The 21,433-nt window shown below is 45.7% G+C and overlaps 1 protein-coding gene across 2 annotated transcripts in view; it reads right to left on the bottom strand.

Moving 5' to 3' along the window:
* The window catches only part of LOC138285625 (peroxisomal bifunctional enzyme-like), a 294,796-nt gene that overhangs the window by 114,203 nt on the left and 159,160 nt on the right, over positions 1-21,433 (bottom strand). For both annotated transcript variants that reach the window (XM_069225812.1, XM_069225813.1), the window contains exon 5: positions 12,143-12,247. In XM_069225812.1, the coding sequence (XP_069081913.1) occupies positions 12,143-12,247 (105 nt within the window). The remainder of the gene's footprint in view (positions 1-12,142; positions 12,248-21,433) is intronic.

Below are 21,433 nucleotides of genomic sequence, written 5' to 3'. Positions count from 1 at the left end.
GTTTTATATGGCCACACTCCAAGGGGTCACTAAAACTTACCTCAAACATGCAGACAGAGACCAATACCAACACATAACAGACCTTGCAGCCTGCACACTCCATCTGGAAACAGAGGTGGCATCCAAAGTGACTTGAATCCCTGAGTCGCCAACTGTAACTAGACCGCGGTTCTCTGTGTCAGCTCGCCTTTCACAAGGCCCATCAATGCAATGTGTTTATGAACACAGAAACAAAAGCAATATCTCAATCCTCAGGACTAACAGGCTGCAGCCTAAGACCTTGTCCAGTGAGCCCTGGTCACTGGGTGTGACGTATAGCCACACCCTACACCAAAAAGATATATTGAGAAGTGCATTTTCCTAGCAAAAAAACAAAAATATTGGTGGCGTGGCCGAAGTAGCCAAGATGGTGGACACATCTAAGAGATGCTCCACAGACCTCCTCCACCATCCATTCTTATCTGGTGCCCAGGGTCCCTTACACTTCATCACAGCCTGATCTCTGGTTCCCCCACAACACTCGCTTGTCGCTGAGGGCCCTGCCTTCCCAGATATCGCAACTGCCCAAAGTAAGGTGATGGAGGCACTCCTTGCCTGTGGCAGTGATAAAATGGTGCCTGCCCATGAGCGGGGAGAGGAGCCGGCATACCACCGTCACAGCAGTGGTTTTTCCCCTTAAGGACCCGTTTGCCCCAGTGGGGCTGGGAGGTGGGGCGGCTGGGTGAAGGGGAGGGAATTGACAGGTCCCAAGGCGCACCCTGTGGGGCCTGTGCTGCGTCAGACCGGCTTAATCTGTTGTGTGGTCCACTGGTTGCAGCAGTTGCCTGGCACCGGCATGCAGATTTCGCAGCAGTGGACTGATCTCCTCATTTATTGCTTCCTCCGTTCTCTCCCCTTGGTGATACACAGAAGATCCGTGGACCCCGGGGTTATGTCCACGGGTGGAGTTACCACAAACTCTACCCGCTCCAACCGACTGACCTCCTGGACCAACATCAGCGACGACAAAACCTGCATGACCATGAACTCCATCCACTCCGGATCACCATCAGACCCCTGCCCACACCACATCTTCAACAAAGCAGACACGGCCATCGCACCACACCTACGGAAAGCCATCAACATCTCCTTCGAAACTGCAAGATTCCCAGACAGCTGGAAACACGCCGAAATCAATGCCCTTCTCAAGAAGCCAACGGCGGACCCCAAGGATCTGAAAAACTTCCGGCCCATCTCTCTGCTCCCGTTCCCGGCGAAGGTCATCGAGAAAATCGTCAACACTCAGCTCACTCGGTACCTCGAAGACAACAACATCCTAGACCCCTCCCAGTCCGGCTTCAGACGCAACCACAGCACTGAAACCGCCCTCCTTGCCACCACAGATGACATCAGAAGCCACCTCGACAATGGAGAAACATCAGCCCTCATCCTCCTAGACCTATCAGCTGCCTTTGACACCGTATGTCACCACACCCTAAAATCCCACCTCCACGCAGCAGGAATCCAGGACCAGGCCCTCAAATGGACCGCATCCTTCCTTATGGGCAGAACCCAAAGAGTCCGCCTCCCCTGTACCATTCTAAAGCCTTCAACATCATCTGCGGCGTACCCCAGGGCTCATCCCGCAGCCCGACGCTGTTCAACATCTACATGGCCCCCCTCGCACAAGTGGCCCGTCAGCACAACCTCAACATTATCTCCTACGCCGATGACACCCAACTCACCCTCTCCCTCACCAAGGACCCGCACACCGCCAAAACTAACCTCCACGAGGGACTAAAAGCCATCGCAGACTGGATGAGAGACAGCCGGCTAAAACTGAACTCGGACAAAACAGAGGTCCTCATCCTTGGACGCACCCCCTCTGCCTGGGACAACTCATGGTGGCCGTCCACGCTGGGTCCCCCACCAACGCCCACCGACAGCGCACGAAACCTCGGCTTCACCCTCAACTCCTCACTCTCCATGTCAAAGCAGGTCAGCGCCATCTCCTCCTCCTGCTACAACACCCTCCGCATGCTTCGCAGAATCTACAAATGGATCCCAACAGAAACAAGAAAAACAGTAACCCAGGCCCTCGTCAGCAACAGACTCGACTACGGCAACGCCCTCTACACCGGTATCTCATCCAAACTCCTCCAACGCCTCCAACGCATCCAAAATGCCTCCGCCCGACTCATCCTCAACATCCCTCGCCACTGTCACATCACCCCCCACCTAAGAGACCTTCACTGGCTCCCCGTCAACAAGAGGATCACCTTCAAGCTCCTCACCCAAGCACACAGGGCACTCCACAACACCGGACCATCATACCTGAACACCAGACTCAGCTTCTACACCCCCACCCGGCATCTCTGCTCTGCTAACCTCGCCCTCGCCTCCGTCCCCTGCATCCGACGCAAATCATCCGGCGGCAGATCATTCTCGTACCTCGCCGCCAAGACCTGGAACACCCTCCCTCTGGATCTACGACAGACCCAGGACCTTCTTTCCTTCAGAAAACTACTCAAGACTTGGCTCTTCGAGCAGTAGCAACTCCCCCCCCCCACCAGCACCTTGAAACCCTCACGGGTATGTAGCGTGCTTTACAAATTAACTGATTGATTGATTGATTGATGTTGCAATGGCCACTGGATGTCTTGTGGAGGGCATGGCCTCCCTCCGGGCCTGACTTACCATTGTGGTCACACGTGACCTGGGACTGAGATCCTAGGTGTCCAAATGTGGCCCTCCAAGCTTTAATTTCTGGTACCTGCAAAATATTGGCTCAAACATGCTGGTAGAGCTGGAGTTCCCTCTAGCCCTTCTGGCACTGATGCCTTGTGCTGACCTCTTGCAGGACAGACACAAACATTGAAGCTCCGCCAGGTGCTTGTGAAGTCTCTCCTGGAGCTGAGAGATAAGCGGGCCGGGGACATGCTTCTGCTACCCCCTTCTTATGTCCCTCTGTAGCCTTCTAGCTTAGTGGGACTGCTGACTTTGTGGATACCCTGAAGGGGTTACACGCTCCCCTTGCCTGCATAGTAGCCGGAATCCAGCAGCAATTCCCTTCCCTTGGTGGCTGCCTTATGCCTCAAATGCTCGTGCTGCCCCTGTTTGTCCTCTAGGCAAGTGGACTGAGAGCTGAGGGTATTGGCCTTCTCCTCCAAGACTATGCATTAGCTGTTTGCCTGAAAATGAGCTCACCCACTACAACTTCCTTGATCAACCACTGTCGCCTGCATCCTCTCCCTACCCTTGCAGCAGAGAGAGTACCACGATGCTCCACATAGACAACTACGGGGAAACACAGGGCCTCTGTGGTGGGAACACAATCAAAGATTGATAAATACATGACGTGCTCTACTGATGCAACAACCTCCTAGATCAAGCTGTTGAGATGAGTTGTGACTTATTGATTGTGGCCCCTACTAAGTCTCATACTCAATGGTGCTCTAAATCTTGAGATGGACAGGGAAGACATAGGTGCTCTCCTGGAACCTCAGACATAGAGGCAAATCACTCCCATATTATTGCCATATCTCTTCTTGCCCGTCCTGTGCAGGGTGGGGCATCAGGATCCGTGGCAGCAGATAATTCTGGCCAGGGTGGATCTGTAGGAGGTTCAATGTAGTCTTTCATGCTGTTTCTTTCCTCTCATTGGCCCAGGACTTGTTATACTTACAGTCAATTAGATCCTACACAGGAGGAGGTCTACCTCAAATGCCCCATTAGGTGTTATACTTACCTAGATGAAGGGAGCTGAGTGACAGATGCTGGAGTGAAGGGTTGTTATTGTGTGTGTGGGGGTGGTTCTTAAGAGTTTTAATTGTGTCTGTTTTCATATCATTAGTTTTGCTCCCAGCACTGTGAGCCACAATCTGAGTGGATGTCCCATTTGCCGTTACTTGATTCCCTATGCTTGTCTTATGGCTGAATTTAGTCTCCTCTCCTGGAATATGAACAGTCTCCTGGATCATCTCAAATGCAGTGCAGTCCTCAAATTTGACAACTGTCACCAACTGGGTGTCGTGTTGTTGCAAGAAACCCACTTTCTAGGCACTCAATGCCCCTTTCTACACAGATTTGGCTATGATCCAGCCAAACACTCAGGTGTTAGTAAGGAGTCTAGAAGAGTAGTGATACTACTCCACAAACACCTCTCCCTTGTGGTCACCAATGCCATCCACGACACGCTGGGCTGATACATAAGGGTGACTGGGACTTTGGAAGGGAAGCCCTACAATAATCTTAGTGTTTACATCCCTATCACCCACACAGACAGACCTTAACGGTCCTTACAGAGGTGATTGCTGTGCTACCATATGGAGTGCTGATTACTGGGGGAAGACTTTAAAGCCACTTCAGATCCAGAAATGGATGTCTCTAGCCCCCCCTTCCTATAGTTGCCATAAGCTATCCAGGTCCTTAGTCTATTGGATGGACTTCCTAGGCTTATGCGATATTTGGCAAACATGGCATTGTCAGAATCTGACATATACTCACACTTCTGCTTCTCTAAGAGGCATGTCATTAATCAACCATATATTCCTTCCCACCACAGATGTACCCTCCACCGCAGATACAAATAAACTGTCCTGGAATATTTTGGACCACTCCCCCCTACTGCTATGACTTGGAGTTCCCACGGAACATCGAAGACCCATGTGGTGTCTTAATACCTGGTTCCTCAGAGACAACAGCTTTCTTGACCACCTGCCGGGAGAGCTGCATTCCTATTTTGAAATTAATGATGGTACAGTCCACAAAATGAGTACCTTGTAACCGGCAAGCAAGGCCACACTCCAAGGGGTCACTAAAACTTACCTCAAACATGCAGACAGAGACAGATACCAACACATAACAGACCTTGCAGCCTGCATACTCCATCTGGAAACAGAGGTGGCATCCAAAGTGACTTGAATCCCTGAGTCGCCAACTGTAATTAGACCGCGGTTCTCTGTGTCAGCTCGCCTTTCACAAGGCCCATCAATGCAATGTGTTTATGAACACAGAAACAAAAGCAGTACACTCCTCAGCAGACTCCTTACTAGAGATACAAGCTCCTAGTTCATTCCCTTTATTGATGATTCAACCAGACCCCCAATCAGCGCCCCAGAGGGAATGGCAAATGTAGTTGCAGACTACTAGGAATTTTATGCTCAGCGTCCAAGGCCCCCCGTGAGCATCCCTGTAGGAAAGTACCACCTTGCCTGGCATGTTACCCCCATTTTTCACTGTATATATGTTGTTTTAGTTGTATGTGTCACTGGGACCCTGGTAACCCAGGGCCCCAGTGCTCATAAGTGTGCCTGAATGTGTTACCTGTGTAGTGACTAACTGTCTCACTGAGGCTCTGCTAATCAGAACCTCAGTGGTTATGCTCTCTCATTTCTTTCCAAATTGTCACTAACAGGCTAGTGACCATTTTTACCAGTTTACATTGGCTTACTGGAACACCCTTATAATTCCCTAGTATATGGTACTGAGGTACCCAGGGTATTGGGGTTCCAGGAGATCCCTATGGGCTGCAGCATTTCTTTTGCCACCCATAGGGAGCTCTGACAATTCTTACACAGGCCTGCCACTGCAGCCTGAGTGAAATAACGTCCACGTTATTTCACAACCATTTTACACTGCACTTAAGTAACTTATAAGTCACCTATATGTCTAACCTTTACCTGGTAAAGGTTAGGTGCAAAGTTACTTAGTGTGAGGGCACCCTGGCACTAGCCAAGGTGCCCCCACATTGTTCAGAGCCAATTCCCTGAACTTTGTGAGTGCGGGGACACCATTACACGCGTGCACTACATATAGGTCACTACCTATATGTAGCTTCACAATGGTAACTCCGAATATGGCCATGTAACATGTCTATGATCATGGAATTGCCCCCTCTATGCCATCCTGGCATAGTTGGCACAATCCCATGATCCCAGTGGTCTGTAGCACAGACCCTGGTACTGCCAAACTGCCCTTCCTGGGGTTTCACTGCAGCTGCTGCTGCTGCCAACCCCTCAGACAGGCAGCTGCCCTCCTGGGGTCCAGCCAGGCCTGGCCCAGGATGGCAGAACAAAGAACTTCCTCTGAGAGAGGGTATGACACCCTCTCCCTTTTGGAAAATGGTGTGAAGGCAGGGGAGGAGTAGCCTCCCCCAGCCTCTGGAAATGCTTTGTTGGGCACAGAGGTGCCCAATTCTGCATAAGCCAGTCTACACCGGTTCAGGGACCCCTTAGCCCCTGCTCTGGCGCGAAACTGGACAAAGGAAAGGGGAGTGACCACTCCCCTGACTTGCACCTCCCCTGGGAGGTGTCCAGAGCTCCTCCAGTGTGCTCCAGACCTCTGCCATCTTGGAAACAGAGGTGCTGCTGGCACACTGGACTGCTCTGAGTGGCCAGTGCCACCAGGTGACGTCAGAGACTCCTGCTGATAGGCTCCTTCAGGTGTTAGTAGCCTATCCTCTCTCCTAGGTAGCCAAACCCTCTTTTCTGGCTATTTAGGGTCTCTGTCTCTGGGGAAACTTCAGATAACGAATGCAAGAGCTCATCCGAGTTCCTCTGCATCTCTCTCTTCACCTTCTGATAAGGAATCGACTGCTGACCGCGCTGGAAGCCTGCAAACCTGCAACATAGTAGCAAAGACGACTACTGCAACTCTGTAACGCTGATCCTGCCGCCTTCTCGACTGTTTTCCTGCTTGTGCATGCTGTGGGGGTAGCCTGCCTCCTCTCTGCACCAGAAGCTCCGAAGAAATCTCCCGTGGGTCGACGGAATCTTCCCCCTGCAACCGCAGGCACCAAAAAGCTGCATTACCGGTCCCTTGGGTCTCCTCTCAGCACGACGAGCGAGGTCCCTCGAATCCAGCGACTCTGTCCAAGTGACCCCCACAGTCCAGTGACCCTTCAGTCCAAGTTTGGTGGAGGTAAGTCCTTGCCTCACCTCGCTGGGCTGCATTGCTGGGAACCGCGACTTTGCAGCTACTCCGGCCCCTGTGCACTTCCGGCGGAAATCCTTTGTGCACAGCCAAGCCTGGGTCCACGGCACTCTAACCTGCATTGCACGACTTTCTAAGTTGGTCTCCGGCGACGTGGGACTCCTTTGTGCAACTTCGGCGAGCACCGTTTCACGCATCCTCGTAGTGCCTGTTTCTGGCACTTCTCCGGGTGCTACCTGCTTCAGAGAGGGCTCCTTGTCTTGCTCGACGTCCCCTCTCTCTGCTGGTCCAATTTGCGACCTCCTGGGCCTCAGCAGCGTCCAAAAACGCTAACCGCACGATTTGCAGCTAGCAAGGCTTGTTGGCGTTCTTTCGGCGGGAAAACACTTCTGCACGACTCTCCATGGCGAGAGGGATCCGTCCACCAAAGGGGAAGTCTCTAGCCCTTTTCGTTCCTGCAGAAACCTCAGCTTCTTCTGTCCAGTAGAAGCTTCTTTGCACCCGCAGCTGGCATTTCCTGGGCATCTGCCCATCTCCGACTTGCTTGTGACTTTTGGACTTGGTCCCCTTGTTCCACAGGTACCCTAGATTGGAAATCCACAGTTGTTGCATTGCTGGTTTGTGTCTTTCCTGCATTATTCCTCTAACACGACTTCTTTGTCCTTAGGGGAACTTTAGTGCACTTTGCACTCACTTTTCAGGGTCTTGGGGAGGGTTATTTTTCTAACTCTCACTATTTTCTAATAGTCCCAGCGACCCTCTACAAGGTCACATAGGTTTGGGGTCCATTCGTGGTTCGCATTCCACTTTTGGAGTATATGGTTTGTGTTGCCCCTATCCCTATGTTTCCCCATTGCATCCTATTGTAACTATACATTGTTTGCACTGTTTTCTAAGACTATACTGCATATTTTTGCTATTGTGTATATATATCTTGTGTATATTTCCTATCCTCTCACTGAGGGTACACTCTAAGATACTTTGGCATATTGTCATAAAAATAAAGTACCTTTATTTTTAGTATAACTGTGTATTGTGTTTTCTTATGATATTGTGCATATGACACTAAGTGGTACTGTAGTAGCTTCACACGTCTCCTAGTTCAGCCTAAGCTGCTCTGCTAAGCTACCATTATCTATCAGCCTAAGCTGCTAGACACCCTATACACTAATAAGGGATAACTGGGCCTGGTGCAAGGTGCAAGTACCCCTTGGTACTCACTACAAGCCAGTCCAGCCTCCTACATTGGTTGTGCAGTGGTGGGATAAGTGCTTTGAGACTACTTACCACTCTTGTCATTGTACTTTTCATAAGAGAAAAATATACAAAACAAGGTCAGTGTATATACACATAGCCAAAAAGTTTTGCATTTCCTCTTTTCACTCTTTTCTAAGTGCTGAAAAGTACTTCTAAACTTTCAAAAAGTTCTTAAAAGTTTAAAAAGTTTTTTTTCTGTCTTTCCAAAAAGTTCTGAAAACTTTTTTCTCTTTTTCTATCACTTTAACTCTCTCTAAAAATGTCTGATCTAAAAGGCAGCACTGGACTCATCCATTACTGAGGATGAAGTCCATGCTGCGATTTGGGAACTTGAATTTTACTCCAAACTCCACAATATTGATGTCCCACATCTTATCCACTAAATAATGAGGCTGGGGCCCCTTGGTTCTTTCCCTCAGAGATGGATTTTGTCACCATTCTAGCTATCCAAAGTCGGATCATCCGATGATCCGATGACCGGGTTCAGCTCCTATTGCCCTATTTCCTAAATTAACACAGGGCTGTCTCTAGTCCTCTCTCCTCTTTGTGCTTACCATAGAACCTCTAGCTTGCAAAGTGCAATGTGATGCTCAGCTGCGAGGATGGAGGTGAAGTGACTCAATGTAGAAGATGACCTCCTTTTTCTAGCTGCCCCTACCCTTCGAATTCAGGCCCCTGCATGCTCAAAATCCTGTGCCTCTTCGAAGACGCATCTGAGTCCAGATGAATTGTGCTAAATCACTCCAATTTCCTATGCGAGGAGATAACGCCATGGTTAGCTGGGAAGCCGACATGCCAATCCACTGCCTTAGCTTAAAGTATCGAAGTGTTCAAATAGTGATGGTGCCTGAGCTTGCACACACTCTGAATCTCGCTCCCCTCCTCCGGGCAACCAAAGCCAGACTCACTACCTATTCCTTCCCCTCCCCTCAACATTCTTGGCTGAGTCGCCCTTAATAAGAATGATAATACCCCTGTGTTTGTTATAGACCCTGCAGAACTTTCTGCTTCATTACCCAATACATGATTTACTGAGATTGCAGCAAGAAGCTGTTCCTTCTTTTGGAGAAGTAGGATTCCACGTATTGCTCTTGCCAAATGCAGGTGGCATGGGAGCGGTTGATATCCATCTTTACTAATGGGCGTCCCAGCTCTTGGTCATCAATGATTTGTTAATGGGGGGTTGGAGCAATCCACTATACCAACTGGAGCTGGCTCGTCTTAGCTTGCATAGTTATGCACTACTTTTACAGCAGACCTGTTCCTCTCTATATCCCATAACTTACTAGGTGATTTTTCTTGTGTGACAGCCCACCAATAGATTCCTCGATTGGGAAACAAAACTGGCCCCACAAACCTCCTCTGCAGAGGGCACTGGCTGGAACACACAGCAAGCTTGGAGAGATTTTGACGATGGCATTGGATTGGGATTGCGGTGCTGAGGGATGTGTGGCAGGATTCTCATACATGTACCTTTGCATACCTACAGACCCTCTTTGCACTCTCCCCCACCCAGTTCCATAGAAACCTGCAACTGAGGCACGCGATTGGACACTATCAAACTAACTTGACTGACTTCCCGGAAGTTAGCGTCCTGGATGCTAGACTACTGATAGGCAGTTTGGGCTGAGGTGGGTTATCACAGCTTTACTGCACCTTGCTTTGCAATATCCCAACAGGGCTGGATCGACTCCAGTGGAGGTGGGAGGGATGGGTTGGCGACCTAGATGACATGGAGTGGCGGGAGGCTTGTATGGCCCCCAGAAAGTTTATTATCTCAGCACAGTTCAGGCCGATTCAATTGCACTAATTACACCTTACATACATGACGCCCCTGACACTCTGGCATGCTGGCCTCGTACCCAAACCTAATGCACCCTATGCTCCTTGTCTGAGGCAAACTTCTTTCATACGGTGTGGCAAAGCCTGCTGATCACCCGGTATTGGTCCCAAATTGACAGATCCCTATTTAGAGTTCTAGCTCAACCTTTAAGGTTGACACCAAAAATTGCCCTCCTGGGGATTCTTGAAGAACTTGGAGGAATAAGAGGGAAACCGGCAACTGGGTGGGTTGGCAACGTTGGTGGCCAAGAGAAACATAGCAAGAAATTGGAGGCCACCAAACCACCTAGCCTGGAACGATGGTGATCCTGCATGGATGGGTGCGCTACACAAGAACCGATTTACATCTCAAAAGGATGTCCTTGGAAACTCCACATAATATGGGGTAAATGAATGGAGAACTATGGTTTGTTCTCAATACAAAAGGATGCACCCGAAGGTAATCCGATGTCAGTGTAACTGATGGAGATCTGGAGCGGATGAAATAGGGAGGCCTGATTGGAAAGCACTTCATTTGTTTATTTATTTTGTTATTTCAACTTACTTTTGAAACAAAGTATTATTATATATATATATATATATATGTATATATGTATATATATGTGCATTACAACAGTGTCGGCCATATAGAGTACCAAAGAAGCCTGAGACAGAAATACAAAACCTAAAACAGGCCTCTAGATAGACGACTAAAAACATAATGTTTAAAGTGTAAAAACATCGGAAGTAAACAAGCTCACGACTCATATTTAGTAGAATAATGTTAATACCGTGAAAAGAGAGTAATTTGCATAAAAGACGTCAAAAATATGAGACAACGTCGGGAAACTCAGAGAACTCAGATTAATCGCCTCTAATTCAGCACTAACTGACCGCTAAAGTACACAGTGAAAAGCACAAATAGCTATAAGAAAAGCTGAAACACACGGTTTTAACAGCTTCAAGTGGTTCAGTTTTTGACGCACGTTTCAATTTAGAAGCTTCCTCTAATTGCACCACTCGACAACGCTTTCACTCTCCGTCCTCCCACTTCCACAATAACAGTATGACCTTTACTTCACTGCAGGAAAAAGCGCACGGAATATACAGTACACAATGTGTAAAGCGCACAGCCAAGGGTGCATGTCAACACTCTTGAAAAGTGGTAGATTTTATTTTAAAAACATAATCGAGAGAATGCATTTCCTCCATTGACTTCTATTGAAGTAAAGGCAATTTTAAGACGGGCGAAAGCCACAATAAAGCCGTTTTTGGCTTCAGAAATCGAGAGTCTCCCGCCTGAATCGGATCTATTGCCATGTACTTCAAGCAGGGTCACTGGAATTATGCAGCAAGAGAGGGACAAATTATGCGGCGGGGTAAGTGCATTATGCGGCCAGAAAAGGCAAATTATGTGTCATAATGGCTTAGCATTATTTTAGCGTTTTTAAACTTGGTAACGCTGTCTGGGCATTGGTTACACCTCAGTACTATTTTAACACGGAAAATAGCAATAAGCAACAAAAGATGAGAAGTCTAACTTTGGAAAGGGTCTTTCAGTGCTCGGCAACACACGTTGCTGCATTTTTTGTTACTTTTGAACTGTTTGAGCTAGAATTGTTTTTTGTTAAAATCTGCAATTTAAGCAACAGATGACGGATAATGTGGTAAATTCGGGAAAACTATAATTATGTCAACATGCCGCGGCCGCACAGTCGCATAATTCCAGTGGCACGGACTTCAATTACAGATTTTGACATGAAACCACAGTTGAAGTAAAAGCCCCAGTCTGTTGGCAAATGATAAATTAGAACCAAGCTGTGCTTAGAGTTTGTTCGCGGTCGGAGTTAAACATTGTTTTACAAAATAATCTGTGTTGGGTGGTATTTCTTCACAGGCCCTTTTGTATATATTTACACTCACCCCTTTCCACTGGTGCAAGGTTGTTCTGGAAGATTTATTAGGGCTGGAAGTCAGCAAACACTGAAATAAATACAATATATCACAAGCTTTCACATTCACAAGCACTCCATGGGTTAGCCTCCATACATTTCAGTTTAAACCAGTGGAGGGTTAATATTCCTATTTTCTGAAAGTAAGTCACCCACACTCGGTGCAAAGCACGGAGATTTCACTGCTGTGCTGCACTTACCAACAACTTTTTGGGCTAAGTGAATGGCTTCTTCAACCGCGCTGCCTTCAGTTACTGAATCAACAATGCCCAGTTTCACTGCTACCGGAGCAGGAACAATTTTTCCTGCAAGAAATGAAAATGCAAACAGACGTAATTAAAGGATTGCAAGTCCCTTGGTGATGGACAATGTAAGAAACATTACGATCTTAGAAAGGTAAACATTTGAAGAGTCGGATCATAAAACAGTTCTAATTGCCACCATTTCACGTCCTTGGTCTTAAGTAGAAGCAGTGCTTGGGCCAACAGCTGTTTCTACTGTACTATAACACAAATGTTGGCAGCGCACGACAAGAATGTCTGCACATATTTCTTCTCTCACATTTTGTTGTGGTGGTGATGCGCTACGTTGTTTGTGCGGTTATATTTTTAAGCTGCATTATTGCACTTTGTTGATTTGTTATGCTATGGCTGTTGTGTTTGACTGTTTTCTTTTACAGTTCACTTTTTGTTTTCTTTGTTTAATGTTTTGAGTTATGTCGTTGTGTAATGTTCTGTTTACTTGAGAGACTTTGCTTCCTTTTTTATAAGTATTTGTAAAGCACGCTATCACTTGGGGTATCCTGGTGCTGTGCAGCTGTGTGGGCCAGGCACTGACGAGGGCAGGGTGGTTAATTTAAAATCCAGTTCCACAGCTTCCTGCGGAATTCAAGGTGGGAGGAGGCACTGAAGTGGAGTGGGAGGTCGTTCCAATGCTTTAGGAGTGATTTAAGAGAATGCTTGTCGTCCTGATCTGGTTCTGTATATATGTGGAATGTGTGAGAGTAGGAGTCCTACAGAACAGAACAAAGGTATCTAGGTGGTTGGTGGAAGGGGATGCATCTGTTCAAGTATGTGGGGCATAATTTGTATACATGTTTGAGGACTTTGAAATGAGCTAGTTTGTGAATGTGGAACCAGTGTATCTCCCTGATGTGTGGTGTGGTATCAGTTCTGTTTGGGAGGTTAAAGTTGAGTCTGGCTGCCGAGTTCTGTATGGTTGTAGTATTCTGGTGAGTTGCTTGATGATCCCAGTGTAGAGGGTGTTCCCATAATCCAACTTGCCAGTGACTAGCATGTGAGTGACTGTTTCTCTGGTGTTGCTTTGAAGTCTTTTGAAGATCTTGCTCAGCAACTTCAGGGTGCGTTTGACTTGTGCGGATGCTGGGTGTGGGTCAGAGTCCACCTGGCCACCATTTGGAGTCCCATGGCATGATGTTCTTGCCGAAGATCACTACCTTTACGTTTTTGGTTTTGACCTGAAACAGTTGACTTTCATCCAGTTAGCGACTTCAGTCTTGTGGGAGCTGAACTTGTTTCTCGTGTTGGGCATCTTGTTCATGAGGAAGAGTATGTATGTTATCAGAGTGGGAGAGGATGTTGATGTCAGGTGCGCCGATGATGTTTGACAGAGGAGTCATGTATGCATTAAAGAAGGTGGGGCTGAGGGATGAACCTTGAGGCACTCCTCACATGAGTTTGCGAGATTCCGAGGAGTAAGGTGCCAGGCTACCACTTGTGTTCTATCCATGAAGGAGCAGATCCAGTGAAGAGCAGGTACTTAGATGCCAGTCTTGTTCAGGTGCTGATGAGGATGGGGTGTGAAACCGTGTCAAATGCTGCAGGCAAGTCCAGGAGAATGAGAGCTGCTGTGTCTCCTCTGTCAAGGATCATGCAGATGTTGTATGTGCTGCCGATGAGTGCTGTTTCTGTACTGAGGTTGGACATCAATCTGGAAAGTGTGGCATTGAGGAGCTGGTTGTTGCTGAGGTGGTCGGCGAGGTGTCATTTGATTTGTTCCTCTAAAATCTTGGCTGGGAAAGATAGTAGGGAGGTGGCTAGGTCAGCAAGTGATTTCTTGCGCAGGGAAACAACAGTGGTATGTTGCAAGGTATCCAGGGAAGGGGCTGAGCCGATGGAGGCATAGAGAATGGATGTAAATGCTGATCATGATGAGCCTTTGGGTGGAGGGCACGGGTCAAAAGGGGCCACCAAGTGGATGGTCTTCATGGTCACTGTGATTTTGATGGTGAAGACGGCAGGCCACATGGTCTGAGTTTTCTCTTAAGCTGTATTGGGGGCTTGCTCTGGGACAATGATGGGGTCCAGTTGGGGGTGGAAGTTGCCATATTTGGAGGCTATATTGTCACAGAAAATTTCTGAGAGCTAGCTGCAAAGATCTTGGAAGGGTGTGATATTGCTAGAGGTTCTAGGAGGCATGGTACAATGGTTGATGATGGGGAAGATTTCCTTGCTGCTGTTTGTGCCTGCATCGATGCAGTCTGCAAGTGCTGTGCACTTGGATTTCCAATTCCGCGGTTGGTAGCCTCTTGGGGGGGAAATTAAAAGGTCTTTGTCCATGGTGTCTTGACTTGTTCTCCACTTGCGCTCCAGCTGCTTGCAGTGATGTTTCATCAGCCTGAGGTCCTCTGTATACCAACTGGCCTGTAGTTGGGCTCTTGCCATAAGGTTGTGCTTGAGGGGAGCCAGAGTGTCGGTGCATGCAGCCATCCAGCAGTTGCGATTCTTCCTGGCTTTCAGCAAAGTGCTGGTGAGCTTTGGTTGGTGCGCGGAGAGGATGGAAGCCCAGTCCTCTTCTGTGATGCTTTTCTAGCTGTAGCAGTTGGGTCCAGTGGTGGTAGGTCTCTGATGGTGTGGGATGGGCATGCTGAAACAGGCAACAGTGTGGTTTGTCCAGGTCATTGTTGCTGGCTTGTCGACTTTGATAACTGAAGAGAGAATTAGACTGTGAGTGGGTTTGGTAACATGCTCAGTGAGGCCGAGCTTTCTGAGATTTTCTAGAAGGGGCGTAGAGTTTGGACTTAAGGTTTCAGAGACTGATGAAAGTGCTGCTGTTGATGAGTGTGTTGAAATCTGTGATATTGCTGGAAAATTGGGGCTGGGTCCTGGTGGTCTGTAAATAAAGTTTCCACCCATGGAGAAGTTGAACATTAGGTGTCCCATGTGGCTGGTGCAGTGGGCCGAGTAGGTGGTGCAGCTGATAACATCTTTGAAGATGATTTTGGTGCCAACCATGGCCCAATGCAGTGGCAGGCCAGGTGGATGGGGGGCTTGATGCCCAACCCTCCTCGAGGGCGGTGTTTTGGCTCTGCCCTAAGATTAGCAGTTGAAGGAGGAAGGGATGGTGTACTCACAGTCGATGTCTTTGGTTGGTCCTTGGCAGCAGGTTGTTCCTTGGTCTTGGACTCCAAGTGCAAACTGTGCTTGGGACTGAAAGTACATAAGCCGAGGTGCAGGGCTGGAGTTTCTCCTCAATGTTCTTATCCCAGTAGGGAGTATCATCTCCCTGTCAGTGCGGCATGGGTCACTGAGTGAGCCGTCAAGCTTTACGATAATGCAGTATTCTCTTCAAGCAAATGGTGATGCATGAAGAACAGGAGTTCTCACTGTGCTCTTAGCACTGATACTGTGTTGGCAATGTGGGAAGTTCTGGAACAGAGTTCTTTGTATCATGGATTGACCATTCTCGGGGAAGAAGACAACAGAGAAGGCCCTGAAAGGGGCAGAGGCTCCAAACAGTGTATTAGTAGTTTTAGAAGGTCGGGATTCACAACACTTCCAAAAAGGTGCAGGATGCACAGATTGTCTAACCTATGGGCCTGTAGAGTCCGAACAGGCCTGAAGATGATACCACGAGGTCAACCCAGAATTCAGTAGACACATGACTGAACCTGACAGCAGAGAAAAACACGCATTTTCAATGCAACGGGTCTTGCATTTGTTCGAGTTAGAGCTATTACCGTTGTAAATAAAAATAAAACGCAGCGCGATCGTGCTATGCAAAATGCAACACGATCGCGCTGTGTGGAAAATAAATAGATAAAGTAGTCTGAACTCCAGGCTGAAAACATCGAGCCTCGTATGTTTTTGGTACTTTACCGGTGCTGTGTAGGTGGGCTAAACACCGGAAAAGGCATGACTTATGCATGCCTTTCACAAATGAAAGCAAGCAGATTTTAAAAGGCAAGCCCACGAACCAATGTAAGTGACTGATGTGGCATGGGCGTGGTTTCAAGTCCAACGAGAGGTTACAGAATGGACGGAGCACTTTGTGCTCGCCCATAATCAGTCTAACAATAGAACTGATGCCCATGCCCTTTACCAGTCACTGGTGGAGTCACCATACCTCGTGATTCAAAAGACTTCTTTGAAGAAAAATAAGTTGCACACATCTGAGTCCAAAACTAGATGGCAGGTGTATGTATAGCAAGTGTATCTGAAGTTCAATGAACACAAATCTTTGAATGATTTCCTTGAACAAGCATCCAAGCTTGATTACATTTATGTGAATTCTAAAGTCCACAAAAGGTTCCCTGTGCAATAACACGAAGGATTCTTAAGAAGACAATAATTGAATGTGTGTCCCTCTCTCTCTCTCTATAGACACGTTCAAGTTATTAGATTTCTAGTATGTGCATACAATTGCTAAAAATGGGAAACAACAATGTTAATTGTATTTATTACTGTGCAGTTCCTCAGAAGTGAAGTAGAAACGATACATATCTTCCACAAAAGAGCAAACGGTGACGACGCTTGAGGTATTTGTTCAAACAAAGAGAGGTGCCAGTGCATGTGTATTTTTGAGATACATATTTTTTGTATGTTTAATTTTCAAGAATTCATGTGTATGTGGTAACTGTTGGGGAGGTAGGAGACATAACAGACCATTGCACCTGCTGGATCCTGCGCACAAGATTAATGCAACCCAGTAAATGATGGAAAGGACAGAAAAGGGATGGCGAGAAGGAAAAAATTCGGGAAAGAAAGATGGAAAAGAATAGAGGCTTTAAGAGAGGGGAGAAAGGAATGCAATGGAAAAAAGTCAGAAAATAGGACAGCAAAAAAGAAGCAGGAGAAAGAAGAGAATAACTGAAAAGGAAAGAATGAATGAAAAATAGAAAGAAGGGGGGAAAAGAATAAAGGGAACAAATAAAGTTATTAGTAAGGAATGAAAGAAATAAGAAAAATCGGATAGAAAGAGGGAAATAAATTAAAGAAAATGCAAAAGAAGGAAAATAACAATCACAGATACAAGTGCAAAAAGATTGAAAAGAGCTTAGAAGTAAAGAAGAAACAAGATTGACAAAAGGTATGACGAGAGGTCAGAAATATTGAAAGGACGGAAATATTAAATTATAATGATATAATGATAATAAATGCAATGGTGATGGAAATAAATAAAAGAGAAAAGAAGTAAAAAAAAATATGAAGACGGAACGGAAAGACATAGTAGAGATGGAAAAGATGAGAGAAACATAGGAAGAAGAAAATATGTATTTGGGCATTTTCTCCACCCACGAATACCCCTGGGATGGATAAGCCTTGTCACGCATACCGGACATTTATCAGAGTATTTAGTGCTACTTCACAACTGCAAGTAAGTGCCTACAGCGTTTGTAGGTAACTTCTTTGAAAATTATCTATAAATCACACAATGTGACCTTGTTTTTCAAACATTTTCGTGGAAAGAGTGACTCCTTTAACATCCCCCAGAAAGGTCAGCTACGCTTGGTAGTTCTTGATAAGTTTGATAATGTGGTCAGAGCGCAGACTCAACCTCCTGGAAATCCTCTAACTTTTTTTTTATAATTTTTTATGAGAATTGAGGTGTAAAAAGCACCAATTAGCCAGACTGTTTCCAGAATTCCTTCGAGTGAAAAACAGACCTCGTGCTTCTTCCACCATCTTGTAAATGAATGCCGAGCTAGTTCAATTCACTTGCTCACTCCATGCCTTCAAAAATATGAGAACGGGTTTTTTTCTGCATTTTTTCTGGATTCTCCCTTGAGCATTTCTGTTCACTTTTGTCATGGAAGAGCTCAATCTGTTCTGTTTTCTTACCTACAAATAAATTCTTCACACACACACTTTGGATCCCATTCCTCTTAACCGAACAATAACTAGACAGGAAGTGAAAGCACCACAGGCTTTGGGCCTGGTCACTGGAGGAAATGAGTTACGCTAGTGCGTGGCGGCCTACTAAGAACAATTTTAGGCACTAGACTAAAAATTAAGCATCAAGCAAGAGATTTTCTAGCTCTGTGGCGTTTACACCTGCAGCTGTAGCAGTGGATCGTGGTGCAAGGCTAAACAGGATTAAGTAAGTGATTTTTTGCAGTTTTATACAGTGCAAACTCGACCCAAAGCTTTCGTAGCGCTTTGCACAGAATCACAAAATGGTGAACCAAGACCCGAATTTGGTTCCCCAGTTCCAAAGTTGGCAGCTTTTGTCATGTCACATGCTGTCCCCACAGAAATCTCATTAGTTGGTTGTTAAACATTGTGCATTACAACACGCTAAGCTTCAGAGCTGGAATGAGAATCAAAGGCAGACCAGGCAAACAAATGTCACACCCAGACCCAGCTCCCTACCATTCTCTTTCTTTCCGATCTCTTTCTTTTCAAGGGTTCAAATTTTCAACAACATTCATCCCCCACTGACAGAATGGATGAGTAGGTAATGAAGGCAGAAGATCATGTTTTCTTCAGTGCAGCAAGTTCCAATGTTGATTTACTACTTTAATGTAACTTTAATTTTAAATTATTCACAAAACGTATTGTTGGAATTTCTCGAAATCTGCACTTGGAACTCCAATTTTTTTACCAATTTTTTGGCACCATTTTCCCAGTGAGAAACTGTGTACCTAATAACCTTTTAAAGTGAGGAATGCCTGCATCGCTGGCTTTTGCCCCTCCCTTTGTGCTCTTGCTGGAAAGGGATTCCATACCCTTGCCTGGCATAAATATTTGATCATTTTCGAGTAGGAAAAGCGTATGCTCACAAACTGGCATTTGTAGGTGTACAAAAACATTTAGGGCTACGCATGCCATGACCTACCCACTGCTGATCCCTTGCATGAGATTACTCCTTTGCAATGTTATGCAGTTTGGTGGATAATAATAGGTAGATGATGGATGATAAGTGAATTGATTTAGTACAAGGTTATGTTTGAAAATTCCTAGTAGTCATAATTCCACCCATTTTCCATTGTAAATTCATTTTTATGACTAAAACTGGCTTTGTGAATCAGGCCCCAATAGGTTTGACTATGACAGACAATTAGGTGTTAAAGTCAAAAAAGTTAAAAGATGGGTACAAGGTCAATCAGCTAACCTATGTTCTGATTCACATCAAAAAGCTCCAATTTTAACATCACTTAACTTTAGCCAGCTCACCTTAACCCAGACAAAAAATGATCATGTAAACTGGCTTCAATTGTGCTGAATCTCACAGTCCATCAATTGTCTCCTTAAAGAGCAGCAGTGTGTCATCTGCATATGTGAAGAACCTAAGATCTAATTCCAAAAGCAGCTCATCAACAAATACACAGTGAGCAATGGTGGTGACAAGAGTGTGTCAAAACCACACGTCAATTACATCAAACCTGCTTAAAGCCCTCCCATGAACACATAGTTGGTTCAGTCTGATAGACAGGACGCAAACCAATTTCTTGTGATCTCAGATACTCCTGCCGCTGATTCTAACCAAGTAAAGACAACTGTGTGGTCATCAAAATTTACCAAGATATCATGAAGGAGAAGAAAATCTCCCTTACAACTGTACAGAAGTTCCAAAAGAATATGTTGTACATCTTGGAGGTTCCAGTTCAGTGCCCCTTCCCAAGGCCAACACCAGATTGTAGCTTACCTAGGAAATTATTTAGTTCAAAATGATCCTGAAATTGAAACGCCTCCTACTCCTTCTAAGATTTTAAGTTGGAAGAACATGATGGCTACTGTGCAATACGAAGAGAATAGCATAGTGTTGAATTACATTTTCAGAAATTGAAGAACCCAGGATTCCTGAGTGTAGGTAAAGGTGATGAATCTGGACAGATACACTAACAAAACGAGTTAATTGTGAAGTGAACTTAACCACTAAAAACAGCACTCTGGTATCTGTAATCAGGCTGGGAGATGGTGTTCATACTTCTCACAATGTAGCCCCCTGAGGTTTTCTCAGAAATGAGTTGAAATTTAAACAGCCCTATAGAAGTTCCTTTACTCACTTCTTATTGTTGAAGAACATCAGAAATGGCTCTCTGTTTTAGGGTTGTCAGCACTTATACTAGCTCTGATCTTCATACTTTCCTCATCTCTTTCAGCTTGGTAACTGCCTCATTTTAGGATCTCAAAGTATATAGATATAATCACTATGATGGCCATCCTATATTTTTCCCTTATACTTATCAGATTAATCTTACACTCTGGTGACGGATATGTAGTTCACGTTTATGCAAGTTGAGCTGCTTTAAATGTTTCAGAGACCATTTTGTGTTTGATACTTTGCTGTAACTCTGACCCTTTATCTAATGTGAAGGCCCTAGAATATCACCTCTGATCTCATCTACATATCTAGTTAGACAACACCAGTTACAGTTGACTTAATTTAAGAACCAGGTCTATCATCTATTAGTGGGAGAAACACTCCAGCAGTAAGCTTATGCTCTATCTTGCAAAATTATGTACTGCTTTGTATGAGACGAGGATGGACCAGGACAAGCATAAACAAATGACACAATGTTCCAACCCATCAAAAGGTAACGTTGCTATAATACAATGAAACCACATTAGAGATGGCCCAATTTAACATATCTCATTTATCTCGGGCACTTTCCTCAATAAAACTAAAACACAAGTGGTAAAAACCCAGAAACATCTGCAGGTTCAGAATCTTCCAGGATGAGGAACCATGAACATTCATATCATTAAACATTGTAGAATTTTCAGATAAAAAAGACATGACCACTACAGAAATAGATTAGTAATACCAACATCTTTGGTACATTACACTTACAGTACCTCAAGTCACAACATGCTCAAAAGTAGTGGTGGCCTTGATAGAGAAAACGTTGCTATATTTATGCACCAACAAAGCTACCCCCACCCTTCCTCATGGATGTAAGAAACAATGCACCCATTAGCAAGCTTTAGATAGTCACAGATAGGCTTCTTGAGTACAGAGGTATATCCCAAATGGAGAGGGATGCCACTGGAATAGACATCAAAGGGGACTTCCAGGAAAAACACAAAATCATCAGCTACCTCACCAATGGAATATCCAGTCTTACTCCACATGGATGAAGGAAACATCACCCCAGGTTGTTAAACGTTCCACTTAAGCTTGGGCTGACATGACTATGTGGGAAATACATTGGACCAGTAGGTGTCCTCATTTTCCTTCTCATTGTTGTCCTTTAGATCTTTACTCTACAGAGGTCTGAGATCTCTTAAACAGATAGACCTCAGCAT

The sequence above is a fragment of the Pleurodeles waltl genome, chromosome 3_1 (genome assembly GCF_031143425.1).
Source record: "Pleurodeles waltl isolate 20211129_DDA chromosome 3_1, aPleWal1.hap1.20221129, whole genome shotgun sequence".
In the NCBI taxonomy this organism is placed as follows: Eukaryota; Metazoa; Chordata; class Amphibia; order Caudata; family Salamandridae; genus Pleurodeles; species Pleurodeles waltl.
Note: the sequence above shows the minus strand (reverse complement) of the source record. Positions and strands in the feature narration are given on the sequence as shown.